General features: G+C 39.1%; 1 protein-coding gene across 1 annotated transcript; it reads left to right on the forward strand.

Annotated features, from left to right (window-relative positions):
- Nucleotides 1-2300: 2300 nt before the first annotated feature.
- On the forward strand, nt 2301-21509 carry pcif1.S (phosphorylated CTD interacting factor 1 S homeolog; the record flags this gene model as incomplete). The annotated part of the gene is given in 17 exon segments (NM_001095735.1): nt 2301-2405; nt 6681-6739; nt 8387-8510; nt 8584-8708; nt 11013-11147; nt 11228-11331; nt 12264-12439; nt 14309-14456; nt 14553-14636; nt 14863-14962; nt 15591-15753; nt 16582-16760; nt 18158-18244; nt 18339-18523; nt 19115-19208; nt 19301-19476; nt 20269-21509. Coding segments are annotated over 15 exon segments (2076 nt in total). The 3' UTR covers nt 20480-21509.
- Nucleotides 21510-21878: the final 369 nt, after the last annotated feature.

Below are 21878 nucleotides of genomic sequence, written 5' to 3' on the forward strand. Positions count from 1 at the left end.
AAGTTACCTTAAAGGCGAACCACCCCTTTAAAAATTTTTAGAGTTACAGTTCCTTTATATATAAAAATATCTGTTTGCTCTATTGGGAAACGGATTTCAGTGCAGAATTCAGCTGGAGCAGCACAGCTAAGTGATGCGTTTTGAAATAAAACATGTTTTCCCATGACAGTATCCCTTTAATATCTTCAAATTGTTCGACTGACCTTTGCCATTGACTTGTAAATTAATTTGGCAGGTTTTAGGTGTCGAAGTATCGAATTGAACTGTCTCCAGGGTCAAGTTCAAGTTGCTGGTTTTAAATTCGAATTAAGCTGTGCTGCACTGTAGAAATACCTGGGCCCTCCTTGACAATGCCAAAGCTGTGCCGCCTCGCCTCTCCTGAAAAGTCCACGTGCCGAACAGCGAAGTCCAGAAGCGCCAAAAAGACCCACATAAAAAGCCGAAATTGAAGTCCTGAAGTGGGAAAAGACCTGAAGTCACGAAAGGAGGCGAAGTTGAAGTTCTGAAGCCACAAGTTTAATTCTACTGCACGACAATGTGTGTGTGTTTTTTTTTTTTTTTTTTAATCCCCGGCCACCAATGTATTATTTTAATACTCTATAGGCCCCTGCCACCAATGTTTTTAAAAAATATTTTCTGGGCCCCAATGTTTTTTAACTTGTAAGGGGGCCCTGGCACCAGTGTTTTTTTTGGGGGGGGCTAGGGTTGCCATCTGGCAGGTATGGTTGATGGTTGATTCCAGTGTTATTAATAGAGATAGAAAATAAATATATAGGAAGGCCGGTATTTTTTTCAAGAAAAATTGGCAACTCTACCTGGGGCCCCAATTTTTTTTTTACTTGTAAGGGGGGCCATGGAGACAATGTTTTTTTTTTAACTTATAGGGGGGCCCTGGTAACCAATTATATTTCTTAACTTGTAGGGGGGCCCTGACCACCAATTTTTTTAAAAAAACTTTTATGGGGGCCCTGGCAGCACAGTTTTTTTTTAACGTATAAGGGGGCCCTGACTATCAATAGCTTTTTATAAAGCTGGCCATAGACACAAAGATCCGATCACACGAATCGAGGATTCGTACGATTTTCGGACCGTGTGTGGAGAGTCCCGACATTTTTCGTCCGGCGGAGATCGGTCGTTTGGTCGATCGGACAGGTTAAAAGATTTGTGTCAGCTGCCGATAATATCTCTGCATGTATTGCCGATCTTACGATTTTCAGAGGGAGACTAGCACTAGCTTTGGTCGTAAGATTGCTGTCAGGGGCAGTACATCTGCTGATCTGTTCTTTTACTACTTTATTTGATCTGAATGGTTAGTGGCAGGTCGGGAGATGTCCGATCGTTCAAGGATTCGAACGATCGGATCTTTGAAACTATGGCCAGCTTTAAGATGGACGTAGACTCAAAGATCCGATCGTATGAATCGAGGATTCATACGATTTTCAGACTGTGTGTGGAGAGTCCCGACATTTTTCATCCGGCTAACTACTTTATTGGATCTGACTGGTAAGACTTTGATTTGAATGGTTAGTTACAGGTCGGGAGATGGGGAAGTCCGATCGTACGATGATTCGTCCGATCGTTTCTTTGCATCTATGGCCAGCTTTACTTGTGTGTGTGTGGGGGGGGGGGAGTTGCCTTTTTTAGCAATGATGTCTGTGTGGTCTTTTAACTGTAGTGTGGAGTAGGCGGGGTCCATGGGGCCCCAAAAACGTTGTTGTACAGGGTCCCGTGATTTGTAATGGCAGCCCTGGTCACCAGCACCAATTTACACAACTCTTTACTTTTTTTTTTTATCAAATTGGAAGACTCTTTGGGCAGTACTTATCGAAAACCAGGACACTATTTTTGTTTTTTTTAGTTGCCTGGTACAAATTGGAAAGATAAATAAAAAAAACATTCATTTTTAGTGAATGACAGAAGCAGAGACTCTGGTAGTTGCGGGATTTTCTCCTCAATTTCATATACCAATATAATGGGGACAGACTCCAATAGCAGACTGGCAGTGCCTGCTTTTTTTATCCCCAAACTAGTCAATTGCAACAAGCAATGAATTACTGCAGTTAGGGTTAAAAATTGGGAACGGCTGAAATACGTTTATTTATCCCTTTTCATTGCCTAACAAGGCTGTGAGTAAACGGAGAACAGTTAGTCGTGCGCTGATTCCCGCGCTCTGCTAATAATAGCAGTTTCTGTTCCACACAAAACGATTCCAATTCCGTCACGCCCACAAAGGCGGCTGCGTGCCGCGTCACCGCGCTTATATACTTGGTTGTCGTGACGTCACAGTTCGCGAGATGAGACTGGTGACGTCTGAATTAGATGGCCTGCGGGAGCCGACGAGCTGGACATGTAAACACCGTTGCGGGATATTTAATCGGCTATCGCGGTGGCGGGAGCGTTGGGCGGTACGTGGAATTGGATACACAATATGTATACTTCTATACTGATGCATATGTATATATATATAGGTGTGTTTATACGCGTACGTTATCTAATAGACCACCTTTATATGATTTCTGTCACCGTGACATCACCATGGAGACAGCAGCTTTTCAGTCAGGCGCTCCCTCCCTCCAATTGGCGCCTTTTTTTTGCCCAGGCCCCTGTAGAGCTGTATGTCTCGTAGGCTTCCCCTCACAACTGTCAAAACACACAACACTTCAGTCCCAATACTTGTAATTAGCCACATATTTACTGTATACAGCAGTTCTCACTAAGCCAATGGTATAATTCGTATTCCTGTATTTCTGTGGGGGGAATATCAGTGGGGCGCAAGTGTCATGTATAATGTTAGTGCCCATTTGCCTCTCTGTTTACTAACATTGCAGATTAATATCTGGAGATGTTGCCCATGGCAACCAATCAGCGACCAATCAACAATCAGATGTAAACAGCCCCCTATAAGTTAGAACATCTCCAGAATCCTCTCCAGATATTTATCTCCAATGTTAGTAAACAAGTAAAACCTACAGACAGAATTGTAGTGCGTTTATCCTGATTATTCCCTTTCTATTTGTTATGTTTTTGCCATTGTGTACGCCCTGGGTTCTTTATCTATGAAGCATTGCCATATACTAAGGTAGTTTAGAATAAATGTATCCATATTCTAGGGGAAATCCTAGCCTCATCTACCAGATCTTACTTTCACTTTCATTTCCTGCAGTTGTTTGCTGCAACAGTTATCGTGAACAGAACGCCTTCTTCATTTGTATATTTGCCTTTATTCACCTTTACTTTACCCTTTAGTGCTATGTAGACACTGATCTGCTCACATCATTTCCAGTTGGTCTTAAAGGGGATGTTCACCTTTGAGTTAACTTTTAGTATGATGTACTGATATTCTGAGACAATTTGCAATTGGTTTTAATTTTTGTATTATTTGCATTGGTTTTTTTTTCTTGTTTTTTTTTTAGTTAGCAGCTCTCCAGTTTACATTTTCAGCCATCTGGTTGCTAGGGTCCAAATTAGCCTAGCAACCATGCATTGATCTGCAGAAAAGACTGGATTATGAATAGGAAAGGGCCTCAATAGAAAGATGTGTAATATAAAGTAGCAATGACAATACATTCAGCCTTAAGGTGGCCATACACTATAAGATCCGCTCATTTGGCGACATCGCCAAACGAGCAGATCTTTTCCCCGATAGGCCACTAACGCCAGGGCTATATCGGGGGTAATCTGAACGTTGGCCCTATGGTCAGATTACGACGAGCGCAATGGGCTCCGACGCGTCGGTCGGGAAAAAAAATCATACCTTCCCGATCAATATCGTGTCCAGATATCAATCGGAAAGACCCGTTGGCGCAATGGGCTGTCAAATTGGTCTAAACGACAAATATCGGCAGCTTTATCTGCCCGTGTATGGCCACCTTTAGAGAGTATTTGGTTTTTAGACGGGGTCAGTGATACCCCCCCATTTGAAAGCTGGATAGAGTCAGAAGAAAAAAGGCAAATAATTTAAAAACTATAAAAAAATCAAAATAAAGAAGACCAACTGAAAAGTTGCTTAGAATTGCCCATTCTGTAGCTAAAAGTTAACTTAAAGGTGAACCACCCTTTTAAAGGGGACCTGTCACCTGAACAATTGTTTCCATATCCTATTTTATCACGTTAGTCAAGCAAAATAAACTTTGATTACACTGTATAAATTATTTGAATCTTATTTCTTTTGGTCTGGGAATTCATAATTATAACAAGCAGGCAGGAGCCATTTTGTGGACACTGTTATTAAGGCAAGCCTTGCATATCTCAAAATCTTGTTTGTGCACCAGAACGGGGGACCCGATGTCCATCCCCATGCCCTGGCTGCACAATTAAATGGCAAAGAGAGAGGGGGAATGTGGGGAGAGCAGTGACATCTAGAAAGTGCTGAATGAAAAGTGAAAGTAATTACCTGCCCCGCCTCTTTGTGTAAGACATAGAGGAGGGGCAGGCAATATTTGATTGACAGCTGTGAATTTTAAATGCGTTTACAACAGCTATGAATGCTTTAATAAAAAAAGAATTTGGAATTCATGTTTCATTTGAAAAGGACTTTTATTATACAGCTTTTTATGGGTGACAGGTCCACTTTAAAGGAAAACTATACTCCATTTTTTAGAACGTTCACCAGAAATAAAGACTTTTTGCAGTCACTTTCTATTTGTGAACGTTTTTCTAATATTGAAGTCTAAAGTTACGTTTCACCTTCTAGAGATGGGTGCCAACTCTTTAAATTTATACATTTAGTTGATATATGTTATTTTTTGTCCCTTTTGAGCAGAATCCCTGAGTTTCATTAAAGGCAGCTGTTACAATTGATACAGTAGTTGCTAATAGTCCACCGATACTGCTAAGATATGTATCAACTAAATTTATCAACTAAATGCAGCAAATTGTAACAGTTCAGAGGCTCCTGGATCACTGAGTTGCCAGACTGAAAAACCAGAGACAGGAATATTAAACTTTGTGTTGTGTTACATTGTTTCAACAGTCTGAGCCGTCAGGGCAGAGAATAGAAAGGGACAAACGCTGCTTTCAGTAGCAATACAAATAACTTAAAAACCACAGAAAATTTGTAATGAATGTATATTGCAAAGTTGCCTAGAATTGTGTTTTCTTTTATTAGGCAAAACATATTTTTGGGGTTGATGTCCTTTAATATTGTGTAGTCTTTATGTTTATGTTCAGCAGCTTTTTCGGTTGCTAGGCTTGGATTTACGCTAGTAACCGGACATTGGCTAGTAAAATACTAGCCTTGCAAGCAATAGTTCAGTGGCTCTCCATTTGCAAGCTAGATATATATAATATATACAAAGACAATTGGAAAGTTGTTAATAGTTGTTTCTATGACGAATTAGAAGTTAACATGAAGTTGAGCTAACCCTTTAAACCCCTTTACACCATAAGCTTCCCTCATTCAATCACTTATTTGTCTCACTTACTATAGATTTGTTGGCAACAATTGTCCTATGTTATGAGAAGGGCTTTCACGTTATATTTCTGTAGAGAGTCATGAATGACATTTAATCCCTTTTTATCACCCCGATTAAGTAGTACAAACATTGTAGTGAATAGAGCTTATCTGTTATTTGCTATGTAAACGTGTGCCATCTTGCCCTGTATAAACTTCACTGGTTGCCCCATGGCTACACAGTAGCCTATAACCCGTATTTGAACCACTGTAGCAAAGTCACAATTTGAACCAGTCTTTTATTGATTTTGAATAATTTTATTCCTTCCTGCACTTTTCCAGTTTTCAGACCATGGTCACTGAGCTCAGTTGTCAAAAACCTATTACTGTGTGAGGTTACAGGTCTATTGTTATTGTTACTTGTTTATCACTTCTCTTGCTTGTTCAGGCCACAAGTATTCATGTTTGTCTCTTATACAAGCCACTTCTTTGTTGCTAGTTAAACTGACCCCAGCAACCATAAAATTCTGAGAGTATAAGTTTAGGGTTTGGGCCTAGTCTAGTCTTACATAAATTATAGGTCTCATTTAGCCATACTTGTTTTTGTAGCTGAAAGTTGTTGTTTACACCTAAATGTATGCTGAGTCACTGATCTCCAAAAAGACTACCAGTTCAAAGAACATGTAAGCCACCAGCATGTCATATATCACCCACCAACATGTGATGAAATGTTTGGACCATAGTGATCCAATGTGCATCAAAGGAGATATAAACTGATATAAACAAAAAACACTCAACAAAGACATATTGGACTGGGGGTAACATGAGTGACTATAAAAATAAGCCAGAAATAATGTAAGATTGAAAGACTCATGGGACATACTATTGTAACCTGTGTTCCCCATTTGTGTATTGAATCCTGTCTTCTCTTGAATTCAGAGTCCTTGTGGTATTTTAAAGGAGAGGATGGTCTCCCCCAGTAAATTGCCTGACATTTTCAAGCTGGAGAGTTGCTGAACAATAATCATTTAAAATATCACCATCACAATCATACAATTTAATTTAAAGATGAACTGCCTCTTTAAATTTATAGAAACCCCTTTAATTGTTTGGTGTTTGTGAGCGTTTGTTGGAATTATTTGTTATGAAGATCAAACAGAAATAGTAGCAATAGTATTATTCAGTGTCTGAATTCCGAAGAATGGCAGAAGGTTTGTTCAGTTTTACCAAGCAATAGCTTTCAAACTGCTATGAATGTCTTAATATATGTTTGTTTTTCTTCAAACAGCTATTAAAATGACAAGAATCCACCTTGGAGAAGAGCTTACGATTTAAAATCTTCATTGTGTGAGTACTTATAATCATGTGTGTGTATATATAGCAGGACTGAATATTTAGACCGTGCACCTGATTGTGTTCCCGAACATCATAACGTTAATGCTGAATCATCAGATAGAGCTAAAGAATTATTTTTGTTTTTACCTGCTTATCTGATGATTCAGCTCTTAATTTTAGTAAAATGGACAAAAGATCTTGAAAATGACCAATGGGCCTCATAAAGATCTTAATTGTATCAGGTATGGCCACCTTAAGATTCTAGCAGATGAGGTGATGTGAACTTCAGTAGGTAAAACGTTATTAGCAGTTACTACAGGAGGAGGAGATGTTGCTAAAACATTTTTCTCTATATTATTGGTAAGTTTTTTGGTCAACCAGGGAATTGGAAAATAACAGGCAAAGACTGGGCACATAGAAAAATTTGTAGAAAAGCTCTTTATTTAGCTTTTTCTGAACTAACACACATTTTTCATGGGCCCACAGAGGATTTTTCTTTAGTGAAAGGAAAGAGAATGAAAAATCAGGCGTTTACTGTATTGCTTGGTTGCAAACCAAGCATATATAAACCACAATGGAAAGCCGTTTTAGAACAAATATAAAAAAAATTAAATCAAATTTGCACAGAAGTGGAATAAAGCAGGCTGTTTGGGAGCCAGCAGGGCTTTAGCCACTGTATTCGTTATATTTGAGAATAGTTACATAGTTAAATTGGGTTGAAAAAAGACAAAGTCCATCAAGTTCAACCCCTCCAAATGAAAACCCAGCATCCATACATACACCCCTCCCTACTTTTAATTAAATTCTATATACCCATACTAACTAAAGAGCTTAGTATCACAAAAGCCTTTGTATGTCTGTCCAAAAAATCATCCAAGCCACTATTATAGTCATTAACTGAATCAGCCATCACAACATCACCCGGCAGTGCATTCCACAACCTCACTGTCCTGACTGTGAAGAACCCCCTACGTTGCTTCAAATGAAAGTTCTTTTCTTCTAGTCTGAAGGTGTGGCCTCTGGTACGGTGATCCACTTTATGGGTAAAAAGGTCCCCTGCTATTTGTCTATAATGTCCTCTAATGTACTTGTAAAGTCTAATCATGTGCCCTCGCAAGCGCCTTTTTTCCAGAGAAAACAACTCCAACCTTGACAGTCTACCCTCATAATTTAAGTCTTCCATCCCTCTAACCAATTTAGTTGCACTCTCTCCAGCTCATTTATATCCCTCTTAAGGACTGGAGTCCAAAACTGCACTGCATACTCCATATGAGGCCTTACCAGGGACCTATAAACAGGCATAATTATGTTTTCATCCCTTGAGTTAATGCCCTTTTTATGCAAGACAGAACTTTATTTGCTTTAGTAGCCACAGAATGACACTGCCCAGAATTAGACATTGTGTTATCTACAAAGAATAGGGATTACTTCAGGTCTGCTTAATTATGATAAAGGAAGCGTGAAGGTGCACTTATGATGTTTAGAATGCCTCCTGTTATAGTCATGATGATAAGGGACACTGGCATTAACTATATATATATATATATATATATATATATATATATATATATACACACACACATATTCATCATCTCACTGGAATCACCACTCCATACTTAATATATTATCAACATTTAATCTTTCATTTCTTTTGCCCAGAGCGTGTCAGCTGAGATGGCTCGTGACAATCATGGAAGTCCCCAAGAGGATGCCGCCTTGATAAGCTTATCACCAAGCACATCTCATTCACCTTGCCCACCCCGTGCTCCCAGTGATCTCCCAGGTAACACCATGCCTCGCAGAGAAGTGGATAAAGCTGTAATGTAGGGTACTCATGTCTTACTTCACTTCCTCAGATGAGCTTGTGCAAGCTGGATGGGAGAAATGCTGGAGTAAAAGAGAGAGCCGTCCTTATTACTTCAACCGATTCACTAATCAGTCTCTGTGGGAGATGCCTGTCCTTGGCCAGCATGATGTCATTGTGAGTATGATACCAGTGACACAGTTTAAAATCAATGTTTCAAAGTCCTTTTTGTATTGCAATTGTTAACAAATCGGTCATTCCCATAATATTTACCTGTTAAAAATTTGCTTAGCTAGTGTCAGTCTGTAACATTGATCTGATTGTCTGCCAGACAAATATGCAGCACTGTTTAAAGCTATGCTGTTCCTTTGTGAAATATTTACCTGTTGCGATGTTTGCATTTACAAGGTGTAGAAGGGGGTCTGAAAGCTTGTGTAGGATTTTATCTTAAATGAGAAACCCTAGGATAACTGAACATAGGAAGTGCAAATATCTCGGAAGCAACACAGCATGTATGTAAATTGCAACATTTCTTAGCGGTACACTAAGTTTAGATCACTTAGTTTATATCCTCTCTAAATGAGAACTGTTAACCTGAACTGTTGTGTATATTAAATCCATTCAAGAATAGCATTCATTAAATGGAGTGTAAAAGCAAAATCGAATCACTTTTTAGAGTACTACGCTAAGAAACTGTGCTATTGTTAAGCAAAGGGTCAGTTCAAAGCCACTACTGACAATACTGCATATAAAAAGCAAGAGTGCCTTATTACCATTACAGACAAACACTAATACATATAATAAATTATAGTGCACAGTCTTAAGGTTAATTAATGCAGGCCATAAATCTCACAAATTTTGGTAATGAATCTAGGTAGATCAATCTTGAAAACAAAAGGAGAGAGATCCTGCACAGATGTAAGCTTATGGATTTTACAGATTTTATTGATATTATAAAATATATTGAGACTCTCAACCCAGCATTTGCCTGTGGCAAGGCATTTTGCATTAGAAACTGGCACTATACAGTGTTGGGCAGAAGAAGTGGCACTCCAAATACATTAAAAACAGTGAGAGGCAGTGCTAACTTTAGCCCTAAATACATTTAGAGAATGAGAGGCAATGGGGCAAATTCACTAACATTCGAAGTTGCGCCAGGCGCAACTTCGCTGCACTTCGCCGGGCGTAGTTTCGCCAGCGCTCCGCAAATTCACTAAAATCCGAAGTTGCGCTCAGGGGTAGCGTAAGGTTGCGAAGTTGCGCTAGCGTTGATTCGCTATGTAAAGCGAAGTTATGCTAGCGAAGGCTAATTTGCATACGGCGCTAAATTCAGATTTCAATGGAGGAATACGTATCAGCACTACAAATGCCAAGAAAACCTTCAAATCATCAAATAAAATTTTTATTTTGCCCTACACATGTGCCCACTGTCTAGGTAAGTTGCCATGAGTCAGGAAATGTAGGGGGGAAGGAGGGGAGCCCCAAAAATTTTTTCGATTTTTTCAGCCTATCACCCATAATGTAGAAAACACGCCAGCGTTTTTTGGGACTGAGAAAAAATTTTGACTTTTTTTGAAACAATCCCTATCTACTCTGTTGCGCTTCGCCAGGTCTGAGGTGGCGAAGGAAGTCTAGCGTAAAAGGTAGCGTTCAGTACACTGCGCAAGTTAGTGAATTTGCGTAGTTACGTCGCTAGCGAAAATTCGCCTGGCGTAAGGGTGCGAAGTAACACTAGCGAAACTACGCCAGCGTTCGTTAGTGAATTTGCGCAGTAAGGAAAATGCCAAACGCTAGCGAATTAACGCTAGCGTTCGGCGCTTAGTGAATTTGCCCCAATGACTCTTGACACCCAGACATTTCAGCATTGTAGAGATCAAAATTGATTCAGAAATAGTTTGCATTGCTAAACGTGCTCCCCACCTAGTGGTAAACACAAGAATAGCACCCAAGAAAGAGAAACAAGAAGAAGTCAGCCCTTTGCTATACCTTGCTGCGGGTTCTGATGCAGGCTTCTTGCAAGAGAATTTAGTTTCCCACAATGGCTTGCATTTTTGTGATCTACAAACTTGTGCAGGAGAATTGCTGGTGTATAATGCATTGTGGGAACTGTAGTCTTGGCTATAGGCAAACTGACTTCTGCTACTTTGTTTCAGTGGTACATGTAGTCTAGACCTTCAGTGCATGTTATATAAAAATATGGGCTTTAACTGCTTAAATATTTTGCTTACAAATATATATTATATTAGGCCTGTGTTAAAAATGGCAAGTAGCAGTGAAAGCAGTTGAATCACTCTTTTAATTTATTTATTTTTTTAAAAATTTTTTTTTAAAGATTATTGCACTGTTGTAATGGTCACTACTTAGTAAGTACAGTCCATGGGCAGATCATACTGTATACTGTAACTGTTGAGGGGCTTCTTCAGTCACAGTTAACTCTGATGTTATGTCAGTGAGCTTAAATGACCTTGGTTCTTTTGACAGTCTGATCCACTGGGTCTTAATGCAGCCCCAGTTCCAGCAGAGGGGGCAATGCCAGAGACTCCTAAAGATACCAGACCCCCAAAAAGGAGGATATCTGAGGATCTGTCAGCAGGAGAGACTGTTAAGAAGCTGAAGGTACTGTAATTTCCATAACTGTCACATTTCCTTTTTTTTGTGCTGACTGACTTCTGTAACCTCAACCTCTGCTTTAATAGACAGAATCAACTCCTGTTGCACCTGGATCAGTACCCAGTTCTCCTGTCTTCCCAGGAGTACAAGTGGAAGAAAAGCAGCTCACTGCTCTTCTGAAAACTACAGAGTGAGTTCAACAGTTTTTTGATTTGGGGCACAAGTACATTTGCCAGTAGCAACCTATTAGATCTTGGGTCTGATTTTTGTAAATCCACTGGTCAGAACGATTTGCAGTTTGGCTGCTATTGGTAACTTACTGGAACATGTTAGCAGCTCTGTTAAAAAAAAAAAGACCTCCTGTCACATATCTAAGGCAGATGTTTACAGTTTATTAAATGTTTTTTGTCACTGATTGTGATACTGTCCTAGGCCTTGACAAAGGAAATATATAAGCATAATTTAAGAGACTAAAACAGAGAGTAAAAAGAGGGATTTGAGAAGTGAAGCATGTCACTCCTGGGTATTAGAGAGAAACTGTATTGATTGTGGGCTCCTGTGAAAATGGGGCAAGTAACAAGCCAAATAATATAACAATGAAAATCTGCTTGCATTACACACGCGGATGACAGTCCCATCAGAAAAACTTTGCTCCCCGTTCTTGACTCCCACTGTTTCCTGTTCTTGACTCCCGCTGTTTTCTGTTCTTCCCTCTTATCGATCTTAAAGATCTTGAAATTATAAAATATCTGCAAACTCTCAACCCAGGGTTTGCTTCGGAAGCACATATTACATTACAAACTGGCATCATCCAGGGGCATAAGTAGTGGCAACCGAAATATATTGAATACAGTAAGACACAGTGGTAACTTAGCCCTAAATGCATTAAATACAATAAGAGTCTTGACAAAGGGAATATATAAGCATGGAATTTGAGAGCTTATGAGCGAGTAAAGAATTTGAGAAGTGAAGCATATGACTCCTGTCACTCCTGGGTAATAGGGATAAACTGTATTGATTGTGGGCTCATGTGAAAATGAGGCATGTAACAAGCCAAATAATATATTGTATATCTAGTATATTGAATTTAAGGAGAAACCAAAGCTTTTCTTTTTCCCACAGTGTTTACTGGGACTTGGACATTCAAAGCAATGTAGTAGTGAAGCCACTTCCACCATCACACCTTCTGCTACCTCCATCTCAGTACTTGCCCCCACATCCTGAAGTGGAGCTTTTGCGGGCACAACTTGTTCTCAAACTGAGACAGCACTACCGTGAGCTGTGCCAACAGAGAGAAGGTAACCTAATCTTTATTGCTCATCTCTCTATACATCATATGCCAGCACAAACCCCTGTGTAGTCAGGATCTGGCTAGTTACATAGTTATTTAAAGAAGTACATTTTTTTTGTTTACTATCTCTCTATTTCTCTAAATAGTCCCCTAGAATAACCTACCTTAGTCCCAGCATATTCAGCCTGGTGTGGTTTCTGCATAATCCAGGTCATTTCACTTTCTTCCTGGTCTATCGTGAAGCCCCTTCGCTTCTGAGATCTCTCCAAATATGAGAGTAGTCAGAGAGAGAGTAGCAGCAGCACCTGCAGTAACAGAGAAGCAGGAGCCAGTGGCAGCTTTTTAAAACACTCTACGCATCTGCACTGTAATCACAAGTTTTTCAAATTTGCAGATTAGTGATACAATTTGCTGTATTTATTGGCCAATTGCTTGCACTTGCATCTTAATTGATTCAACTGTGGTGTTGAACTATAAAGCTGGCCATAGACGTGTAGATTTACCTTCATATCGAGTGAACGATCGTTCGCTGCCATCTCCCGACCTGCTACTAACTATTCAGATCAAATAAAGTAGTAAAAGAGCAGATCAGATGATGTTCTACCCCTGACCGCAATCGTACAAAAGTTATGTCTGACAAAAACTAGTGACAGTCTACCAGTGATATTGTCAGATCGGCAATACATGCAGAGATATTATTGGTAGCCGCCAGAAATTTTCCAGCCTGTCCGATCTACTGAACGACATCTCACAAAAGATGTTGGGGCACTCCACACACGGCCCGAAAAGCATACGAAACGAAGATTCGTACAAATCTTTACGTCTATGGCCATCTTAAAGGGATTGTTCACCTTTGAGATAACTTTTAGTATGATGCAGAGAGGGATATTCTGAGACAATTTGCAAACGTTTTTTATTATTTGTGGTTTTTGCATTATTGAGCTTTATGTTCAGCAGCTCTTCAATTTGCATTTTAAGCAATCTGGAAGTTAGGGACCAAATTCCCATAGCAACCATGCATTGATTTGAATAAGACACTGGAATATAAATAGAAGAGGCCTGAATAGAAAGATGAGTAATAAAAAGTAGCTATAACAATACATTTGTAGCCTTACAGAGCATTTGTTTTTTAAGATGGAGTCAGCGACGCCTATTTGGAAGCTGCAAAGAGAAACAGGCAGATAATTATAAAACTATCAAAAATAAATAATTAAAACCAATTGAAAAGTTGCTTAGAATTGACCATTATATAACATACTAAAAGTTACCTCAAAGGTGAACCACCCCTTTAACTCTCTGAACAAAATGGTATGGTATATTCAATAATAAAGAAATATAAAATTATTTTAAAATGTACAAAAAATGTTCAGAGAGTTACAGTTCAACACCACAGTTGAATCAATTAAGATGCAAGTACAAGCAATTGGTCACTAAATAAAGAAAATTGTATCGCTAATCAGCAAATATGAAAAACTTGTGATTACAGTGCAGATGATTACACACTGGCTCCTGCTACTGTCACTGCAGGTGCAGCTGCTCCTCTCCGACTACTCTCATAGTCGAAGTAATAAGGAGAGCTCTCAAAAGGGAAGGTGGTATATCCTCTCTTTCTGTTTTTCCATTTGTCTAATTATGAAGTTGTCAATAATAGTTCATTCAGAGAAAGGGAATTTGCTAATATGGCAACAAAAAATATATATATTTATTTTGTCTATGTAGCACTCTCCAGCATTCTAAGTCTCTGTGTTTCAGATTGCTAATTAGAAATTAATAAGTAATGTAAGCATTGTTGCAGGAGACCATAAGACGCTGTTTTTGCACAGACCTAATTCATTTTGGAAGTGTTGATAAATGTAGAATTTTGCTAATATTTCAGGAATTGACCCTCCCCGGGAATCTTTTAATCGCTGGATGCTTGAGAGGAAAGTTCTGGATCGTGGTCCAGATCCCCTGCTGCCAAGTGACTGTGACCCTGCAGTGTCACCATCCATGTTCCGAGAAATTATGAATGATGTTCCCATAAGGTGTGCAAGGACTTTCTATATCTGAGCGTGTGGATGTTCTCTGTTCGTAGTTAATTTTATTAATACTAATAACAGCCACATTTATTCCGGCTTTAGACTGTCTCGCATCAAGCATCGGGAGGAAGCCAAAAGGCTGTTGTTTAAGTATGCAGAGGCTGCCAAACGTCTCATCGAGTCAAGGTGCTATTCTTGTTCTGTTATTTTTGATGGCATGTTACTAATTTTGCAGCCTTTCGGGCTTCCTTTTTCTCTTTCCACTACACGTACATTGTGTTCTTTTTCAACCAGTGGTTTGCCCCTTTGCATTTTTTTTTTATCTGTACCCATCAATATTCTCTGGCCTTGCTTCTCTTTTTAAATTATCTGCACAGGTATGTCAGTACTGAGACCCCTTGTATGCTTCCAGGAGTGCCTCCTCTGATAGCAGGAAGATGGTGAAGTGGAATGTAGAGGACACATTTAGCTGGCTTCGTAGAGACCACTTAGCCACTAAGGAAGACTACATGGTAAGCAGTTTATACTATTGCCCTTCTCTCCCTTATCCTTTATTTATAGTGCACTGACAAATCACACAGTGCTTTAGCATTCTTATGTCTCTGTCCTGGTATAGCTTACAATCTTAGGCCCATACAATGCAGTCAAATGTTTGTTTTTTTTTTATCAAAGAGTGCAATTAGAGATCACCACAGTCCGCTAGAGTGAAATTCCGCCACTCTCCATTCATTTCTATGACATTTTGAAAGGCGTATGAACTTTCACCCATTGATAAATACTCTTTTCGAAATCCCGTAGAAATTAATGGAGAGTGTTGGAATTTCACTCTAGAGGACTGTGGCGCTCTCTAACTTCACTTTTGATAAATATACCCCGTTGACACACACTATGATTGATTTCATGAGGAACCCTTTAACTTACCGTTGTGCAATTAGAGTATATTGGAAAACCAGAGTAACTGGAAGACACTCAACACAAGTACCAAATAACACCATTCAGACCCAGGAACCCAACACCGTTGAACAGAAATGCCGGTCACTCTTCCACCACAGTTTCTGTCTGTCACTACACATATTAGCCATAGCTACCTATTTATAAACATTGATGCAAGAGGAACTCAAAATGCACTTGTGATTGCAGGATCGCCTGGAACACCTCCGCAAACAGTGTGGTCCCCATATGACAGCTGTGGCCAGAGATTCAGTAGAGGGTATATGCAGTAAAATTTACCATATTTCCCGGGAGTATGTCAAGAGGATCAGAGAGAAACACCTGGCACTGCTACGTGATGCCAGCATCCCAGGTATATCATTTTGAAAAAGAAGGATTGGACTTGATAAAACATTTACAAATCAGTGACTGCCTGCTATTATTTACCGGATTAAAGGGGCTGTTAACATTTAGTATGATGTATAGAGGCAATTTGAGATTGGTTGTCATTTTTTATTATTTGTAGTTTTGAGTTTTTGAGTTATTTAGCTTTTTATTCAGCAGCTATTAAATTTATAATTTCAGCCATCTAGTTGCTATGATCCAAATTACCCTAGCAACCATGCATTGAGACTGGAATATTAATTGGAGAGGACTTGAATAAAAAGATGAATAATAAAAAGTAGCAATAATAATACATTTATAGCCCTAGGGACAGATTGTTTTTTAGATGCGATCAGTGATCCTATTTGAAAGCTGGAAAGAGTCAGAAAAAGAAGGCAAACCTTTAAAAATCTATAAAAAAGAAGAAATGAAGTCCAAATGAAAAGTTGCTTAGAATATCCATTCTATAACATTCAAAAGGTTAACCACCCCTTTAAGTATAACATGTTAAAATTTTTATAACCTGGTTCAAAGTTTTTGGGCAGTTGTAGTACTATAGTAAAGTGTCTACTCTGAAAAGGGAAAGAGTAATGTTTCCTGTAAATCTCTGCACTATACACTTGTTCTGACTACTTTATTAACGATATGTATTTGCTATAACAGTACAGCTCTAGGTGTAACATTGGGTTATCTGTGAACCAATGCAATTGTGGACCTCTAGCAAAACAAAAAAAAAACCTTGAATTTTGACGGCGTGATGCACTAAGAAACTCATTGCAAGAATCTTTTACGTGAACAAACTTTGTTAATCTTATAGTTGATCAAGTCCCAGCAGTATCACCCCAAGACAGACGAGTCTTCTGTCACCCAATTCGATTATCAGTGCCTGCATTGCCAACTCAACCAGGAGTGGAAGTACAACAAGAAGGCAGTTTAGTTTGTGTGCGCTTCAAAGGGGAATCTGTGAGAATCAACCAGAGCTACTTCAGTAAACTGGTGAGTCTGGATATATTAGTGACTATCTCCAAAACCCTCTTGCTGTGCTTTCCCTAGTTGTGGTTAGTTTTTATGGACTGAGCTCAATTTAAAGAGAAATTAAAGTCTAAAATAGAATAATTCTAGAAATACGCTGTATTTTTTATACTAAACATAAACATGAACTTTCTGCACCCAGAAGCCTAATTAAACAAATGATTTATGCTTTCAAAGTTGGCCACAGGGGGTCACCATCTTGTAACTTTTTTTAAACATTTCCAGACTAAGACCATGCACATGCTGTGTGTGTTCTGGGCTTCAGTTGGGAGGCTTAAATGATCAAAACAGCAGAAGTCAAATAATATCTGCCATAGAAGCAGATACAGCAAGACTGATTAATAATCAGAATATGCAGTCTGAACTGGGTCCTGTGTTGTGGATTTTATTGTTTTTGAATTGTTAAATACAAACTTTCTCCAAATCTCCATAACCAGTGGCTATAGTACTGGCAGTAATGCAATTATACAGCAGTACCTGCAGCAGAAATAACAGTCCTAAATTTTCTCAGTGCTTTTTACACTTTACAGAGAGGTAACAAAGCTAATGGTACAACTGTTCCCCCCTATACAAAGCACAACTCAACAGGAATATTTGGTTAAATAGGCCTTTAGCATGTTTCCTCTGTGGTCTCACGCTGATGGGGCCATGATTAATCTTTACAAGTACAGGTATGGGTTCCATTGTCTGGAAACCCGTTATCCAATAAGTTCTGAATTATGGGGTGGTCACCTACCACAGACTCCATTTTAATTAAAAAATTAACATTTTTAAAACGGATTTCCCCCTGTAATAAGTCAGTACCTTGAACTTGATGGCAACTAAGCTGCATGAATCCATACTACAATTCTATTTGGTTTATTATAGGTAGGGGATCCATTATCTGGAAACCAATTATCCGAAAAGCACCAAATTACGAGAAGGCTTTCGTCCATAGACTCTAATTTAATCGAATAATTCATATTTTTAAAATTGTTTTTCTTTTTCCCTGTAATGATGATAAAAAGTATTTTGTACTTTGATCCTAAAATAATATATACTGTATCCTTATTGGAGACGAACCAATCATATTGGGTTTATTTTATGTTTAAATAATTTTTCCACAGACTTCGGTCTGGTGATCCAATTTACAGAAAACCCCAGGTCCTGATCTATAATTTCCCATACCTGTACATTACTGGACATTATAGATAGATAGTGGGGGATCTTTTATCCCATAGAAAAGAACCAGAGGCCCTTTTAGACTTGAGGAACTGAATTTGAGGTACCCCCACAATACAAATGAACTATGTAAATATATAAGTAATGATCTTGCATTCTTTATTTTCCCTTGATATCTGTTCACTTTCTTTATTGTACAGTACCAGCTTTATCGTCTCAGCTGTATAGATGATTCTGGAACAGAAAGATTCCTGTCTCGAGTCTGGTGTCTCTTGCGAAGGTATCAGGTAAGGAACGAGGATGGTGGTAAAATGCAGAGTTTGATACAGAAAAACGTAAATATTTGATGTTATCTCAACCGCACATCATATATCTTTGTAGGTTATGTTTGGCACAGCACAGTATGAAGGGTCCGGCCTGCAGGGAGCATTACCAGTTCATGTGTTTCAGACTTTGCACAAGGTTTTTGAGGTGACCTTGGAGTGTTTTGCATCGCCATTAAACTGTTACTTCAAACAGTACTGCTCTGCCTTCCCAGACACAGATGGATATTTTGGGTCCAGGGGGTGAGTAAGATGTTACAGAATACAAGACTGAACTGTTAATTTTGTGTGTGAGTAAAATCCATCAATAGGATTGAAATACTGCTCATTAACTAGGGGTGCACTGAATCCAGGATTCGGTTCGGGATTTGGCCAGGATTCTGCCTTTTTTCATTAGGATTCGGCCGAATCCTTGTGCCTGGCCGAACTAAACCCTAATTTGCATATGTAAATTAGGGGTTAGTAGGGAAATCACGTGATTTTTCGTCACAAAAGAAGAATTTTTTCCACTTTTTATTTTCCTGCCCCTAATTTGCATATGCAAATTCGGATTCGGCCGAATCTTTCACCAAGGATTTGGGGATTACATATGCAAATAGTGGATTCGGTGCATCCCTATAATTAACTCACAGTGCAGCTTTCACTTAGAGAGGAGCCATTGGAGTGTTGTAGAATATGCGTGATGTAGCTGAGTGTTTGTTAGTACAGATACGGTTTCATGAATTGTCTTCTGTTCCTCCCAATTAGCTGTTTTTCTAGTCCATCTCCATTTAAAAGAAAAAAATTAATTTATTTTCAGTGTAGTGTTCTAATTATATTCTGCTCTCCATATAGGCCTTGCTTGAGTTTCTTCCCTGTCAGTGGTTCGTTTGAGGCCAACCCTCCATTCAGCGAGGAACTGATGGACGCTATGGTCACACATTTTGAGGTATGAGGACTGAAAATGACCTTTGAACTAATGCTGTGGATATTATGACCCATTGTGTGTTCCAAGCTGCTGATTTGTCCGTTTCATTGCAGAACCTTCTAGAGAGTTCAGATCAGCCCCTGTCCTTCATCATCTTCATCCCAGAGTGGAGAGATCCCCCAACACCAGCTCTGACCCGCATGGAGAGCAGCCGCTTCAAGCGACACCAGCTGCTTCTTACAGCCTTTCAACATGAATACCGAAGCGGATCCCAGCATATGTGCAAAAGGCATGTCTGCTTAGTTTGTTGTGCAGAGTTAAAGCTAGACACAATAGTAATCCTAATAAGCTGCAAAAGCATCAAATGTAATGTTATTCCTCCTTTTCTTTATTTTTACTAGTTCTCCCTACTTTTTTTTTTTTTACTCCATACCTATTTCTTATATTTCCCTCATATTCATAACTGTTCCCTCATTTAAAGGAAAACGCTACCCCCCAAACAATGTAGCTCGCTATAATAAATTGTATAAAACAGCTCATATGTAAAACTCTGCTTTATGTAAATAAACCATTTTCATAATAATATACTTGTTTAGTAGTATGTGCCATTAGGTATTCCTAAATAGAAAATTTCCCTTTTAAAAAAAAAAAAAAAAAAATAAGGTCCACCCCCTGGGATCCTAGGATTCATGTTGCACAGAAACAAACCATACATGTTACGTCACATGAGCCAATTAACAGACAGTGTTCTGTCTTTTGCTTCCACACTTCTTCCTGTTAGAGTTGTAGTATTTCTGGTCAGGTGATCTCTGAGGCAGCACAGAGACCATTCACAACATGCTGGTTCAAGGCAAGAGATGTTAAAGGGCACGATTTACTTAAATATATACAGTTTGTACAATTTTAATATGCCACTTAATATGATATAAACTATCTGCTTAAATATTCGTTTTGGGGGAAAAGTTTTCCTTTAACACGCTGCTTCATTTTTTCACTTTTTTTTTTTTTTTTTTAAATCTTCCTCTGACCCACTGGTCATTCTTGTAACATGAATAATTATTTTTTTTTTCTGTTTCCACAGGGAGGAGCTCTACTATAAGGCTGTCCATAACACAGCAGTGATTTTCCTTCAGAATGAACCAGGCTTCCTGAAATGGACACCTACAGCAGAGCGGGTTCAGGAGCTCAGTGCGTCTTACAAGCACTCTGGGCGAGTAGCCAACTCATCTGTGGCATTAGAAAAAGAGCCTACACAAGAAGAAGGCACAAGCAAGGACAGCACGGCAAACTGAAACCGTACAGGAGAAGGCTTCCACTATAATAAGTAGCATAATGTGTTCCAGCTGTGACAAGCTGCATCTGCCCTGCGTACAGATCGAAAAATGTATCTTCTTTGACCTGTTTTCATAACAAGAACAACAGACAGACACACCAAGCCTATAAGGAAGACCTGTTCGTTTATAGAGTTGAATGTGACCTTTCCTTTGCTGAAGTCTCCCATACTAAGAACTTAAACATATTTTGTTCCTTTGGAGTTCAGTGAAGCTTTGCAGAATGCCACAAGGCATATCTCAAGTGGCAGAGTATGTGTATGAGTTCCTAGAGCAGGGTGTGATTGTATATGAGTTTTTTAGCACACCGTATAAGTGGTACATCATTTGGGTTGGGTGTGAGTGTGCATTCATCCATATGGCATAGTGTGTGTTAACATCATTTCCTTAGGGCAGATTATGGATGTATAACAACTCATTAAGGCAAAGTGGAAGAGTGCATCTGTTCCTTAGCAGCGGGTGTGACTGTTCATAGATTTCTTAGGGCACATTATTAGCTTCTATTATAAAGTATACATAGTGCGGGACTGCCTTTGGCCTATAGGGCACAAATGCTTACACATGGTTCCCTCATGTCAGTGTTGACAGCACAAGATACAGATTGAGAGACTGTGGTAAGACACTAGGCCTCTGCATGGCTCTCTAAGCAGCCGTGTGTCAAGTAGAGCACTCCCATTAAGTTGTCAGATGAAGCAGCGCTACAATTTCAGCAACTTCATTGGTGGAAACTTGCTGCTTCAAGGGAGGCAACCCCTCCTTTCAAGAAGAAGGGACTTGTTTTATTTGTATATAGATATTTGTGTATTTGCTCTCCGCATTTTATTGTTGGTGTTGTGTTCTTCATGGGGGGAGCTGTAGGGATCTGCATGTTTTCCTTTTATATTGTGATTTGTACCCCATTGTTTTATCTGCTAAATATTAAGTGTAATTAATTTAATGTCTAACCATTTTATTACTTTTATCAAACAGTAAAAGTCTATTTTTGATTTTAGCATCTTGGTATTTGGCAACCTTTCTCCCCAAACAACCCCCTTTAATATTCAGATCTGTGTATAAATATGGAAAGGATGCCCTCTGCGCGCGCACACACGCACGCACACACACACTTTACATATAGGGCCAACCGTATCTGCAAAGTTTACTACGTGAATGTTTTATTGGATTTGATGCAAAATACCTAACCGTAATGATAGGAGTGCAGTATCTTCCCTCTCGCCATATTTTTATCATCTATATCGTGACGGCAAACGGAATGCCACCAAATATTGCTGATCTACATTTCCTAGCAAAGAGACCTGAAACTCACCAGATCATATGTGCTGTCTAAACATGGTTGGCAGTATAACTACACCAGCAGACT

This window comes from Xenopus laevis, chromosome 9_10S (genome assembly GCF_017654675.1).
Source record: "Xenopus laevis strain J_2021 chromosome 9_10S, Xenopus_laevis_v10.1, whole genome shotgun sequence".
NCBI lineage: Eukaryota > Metazoa > Chordata > Amphibia > Anura > Pipidae > Xenopus > Xenopus laevis.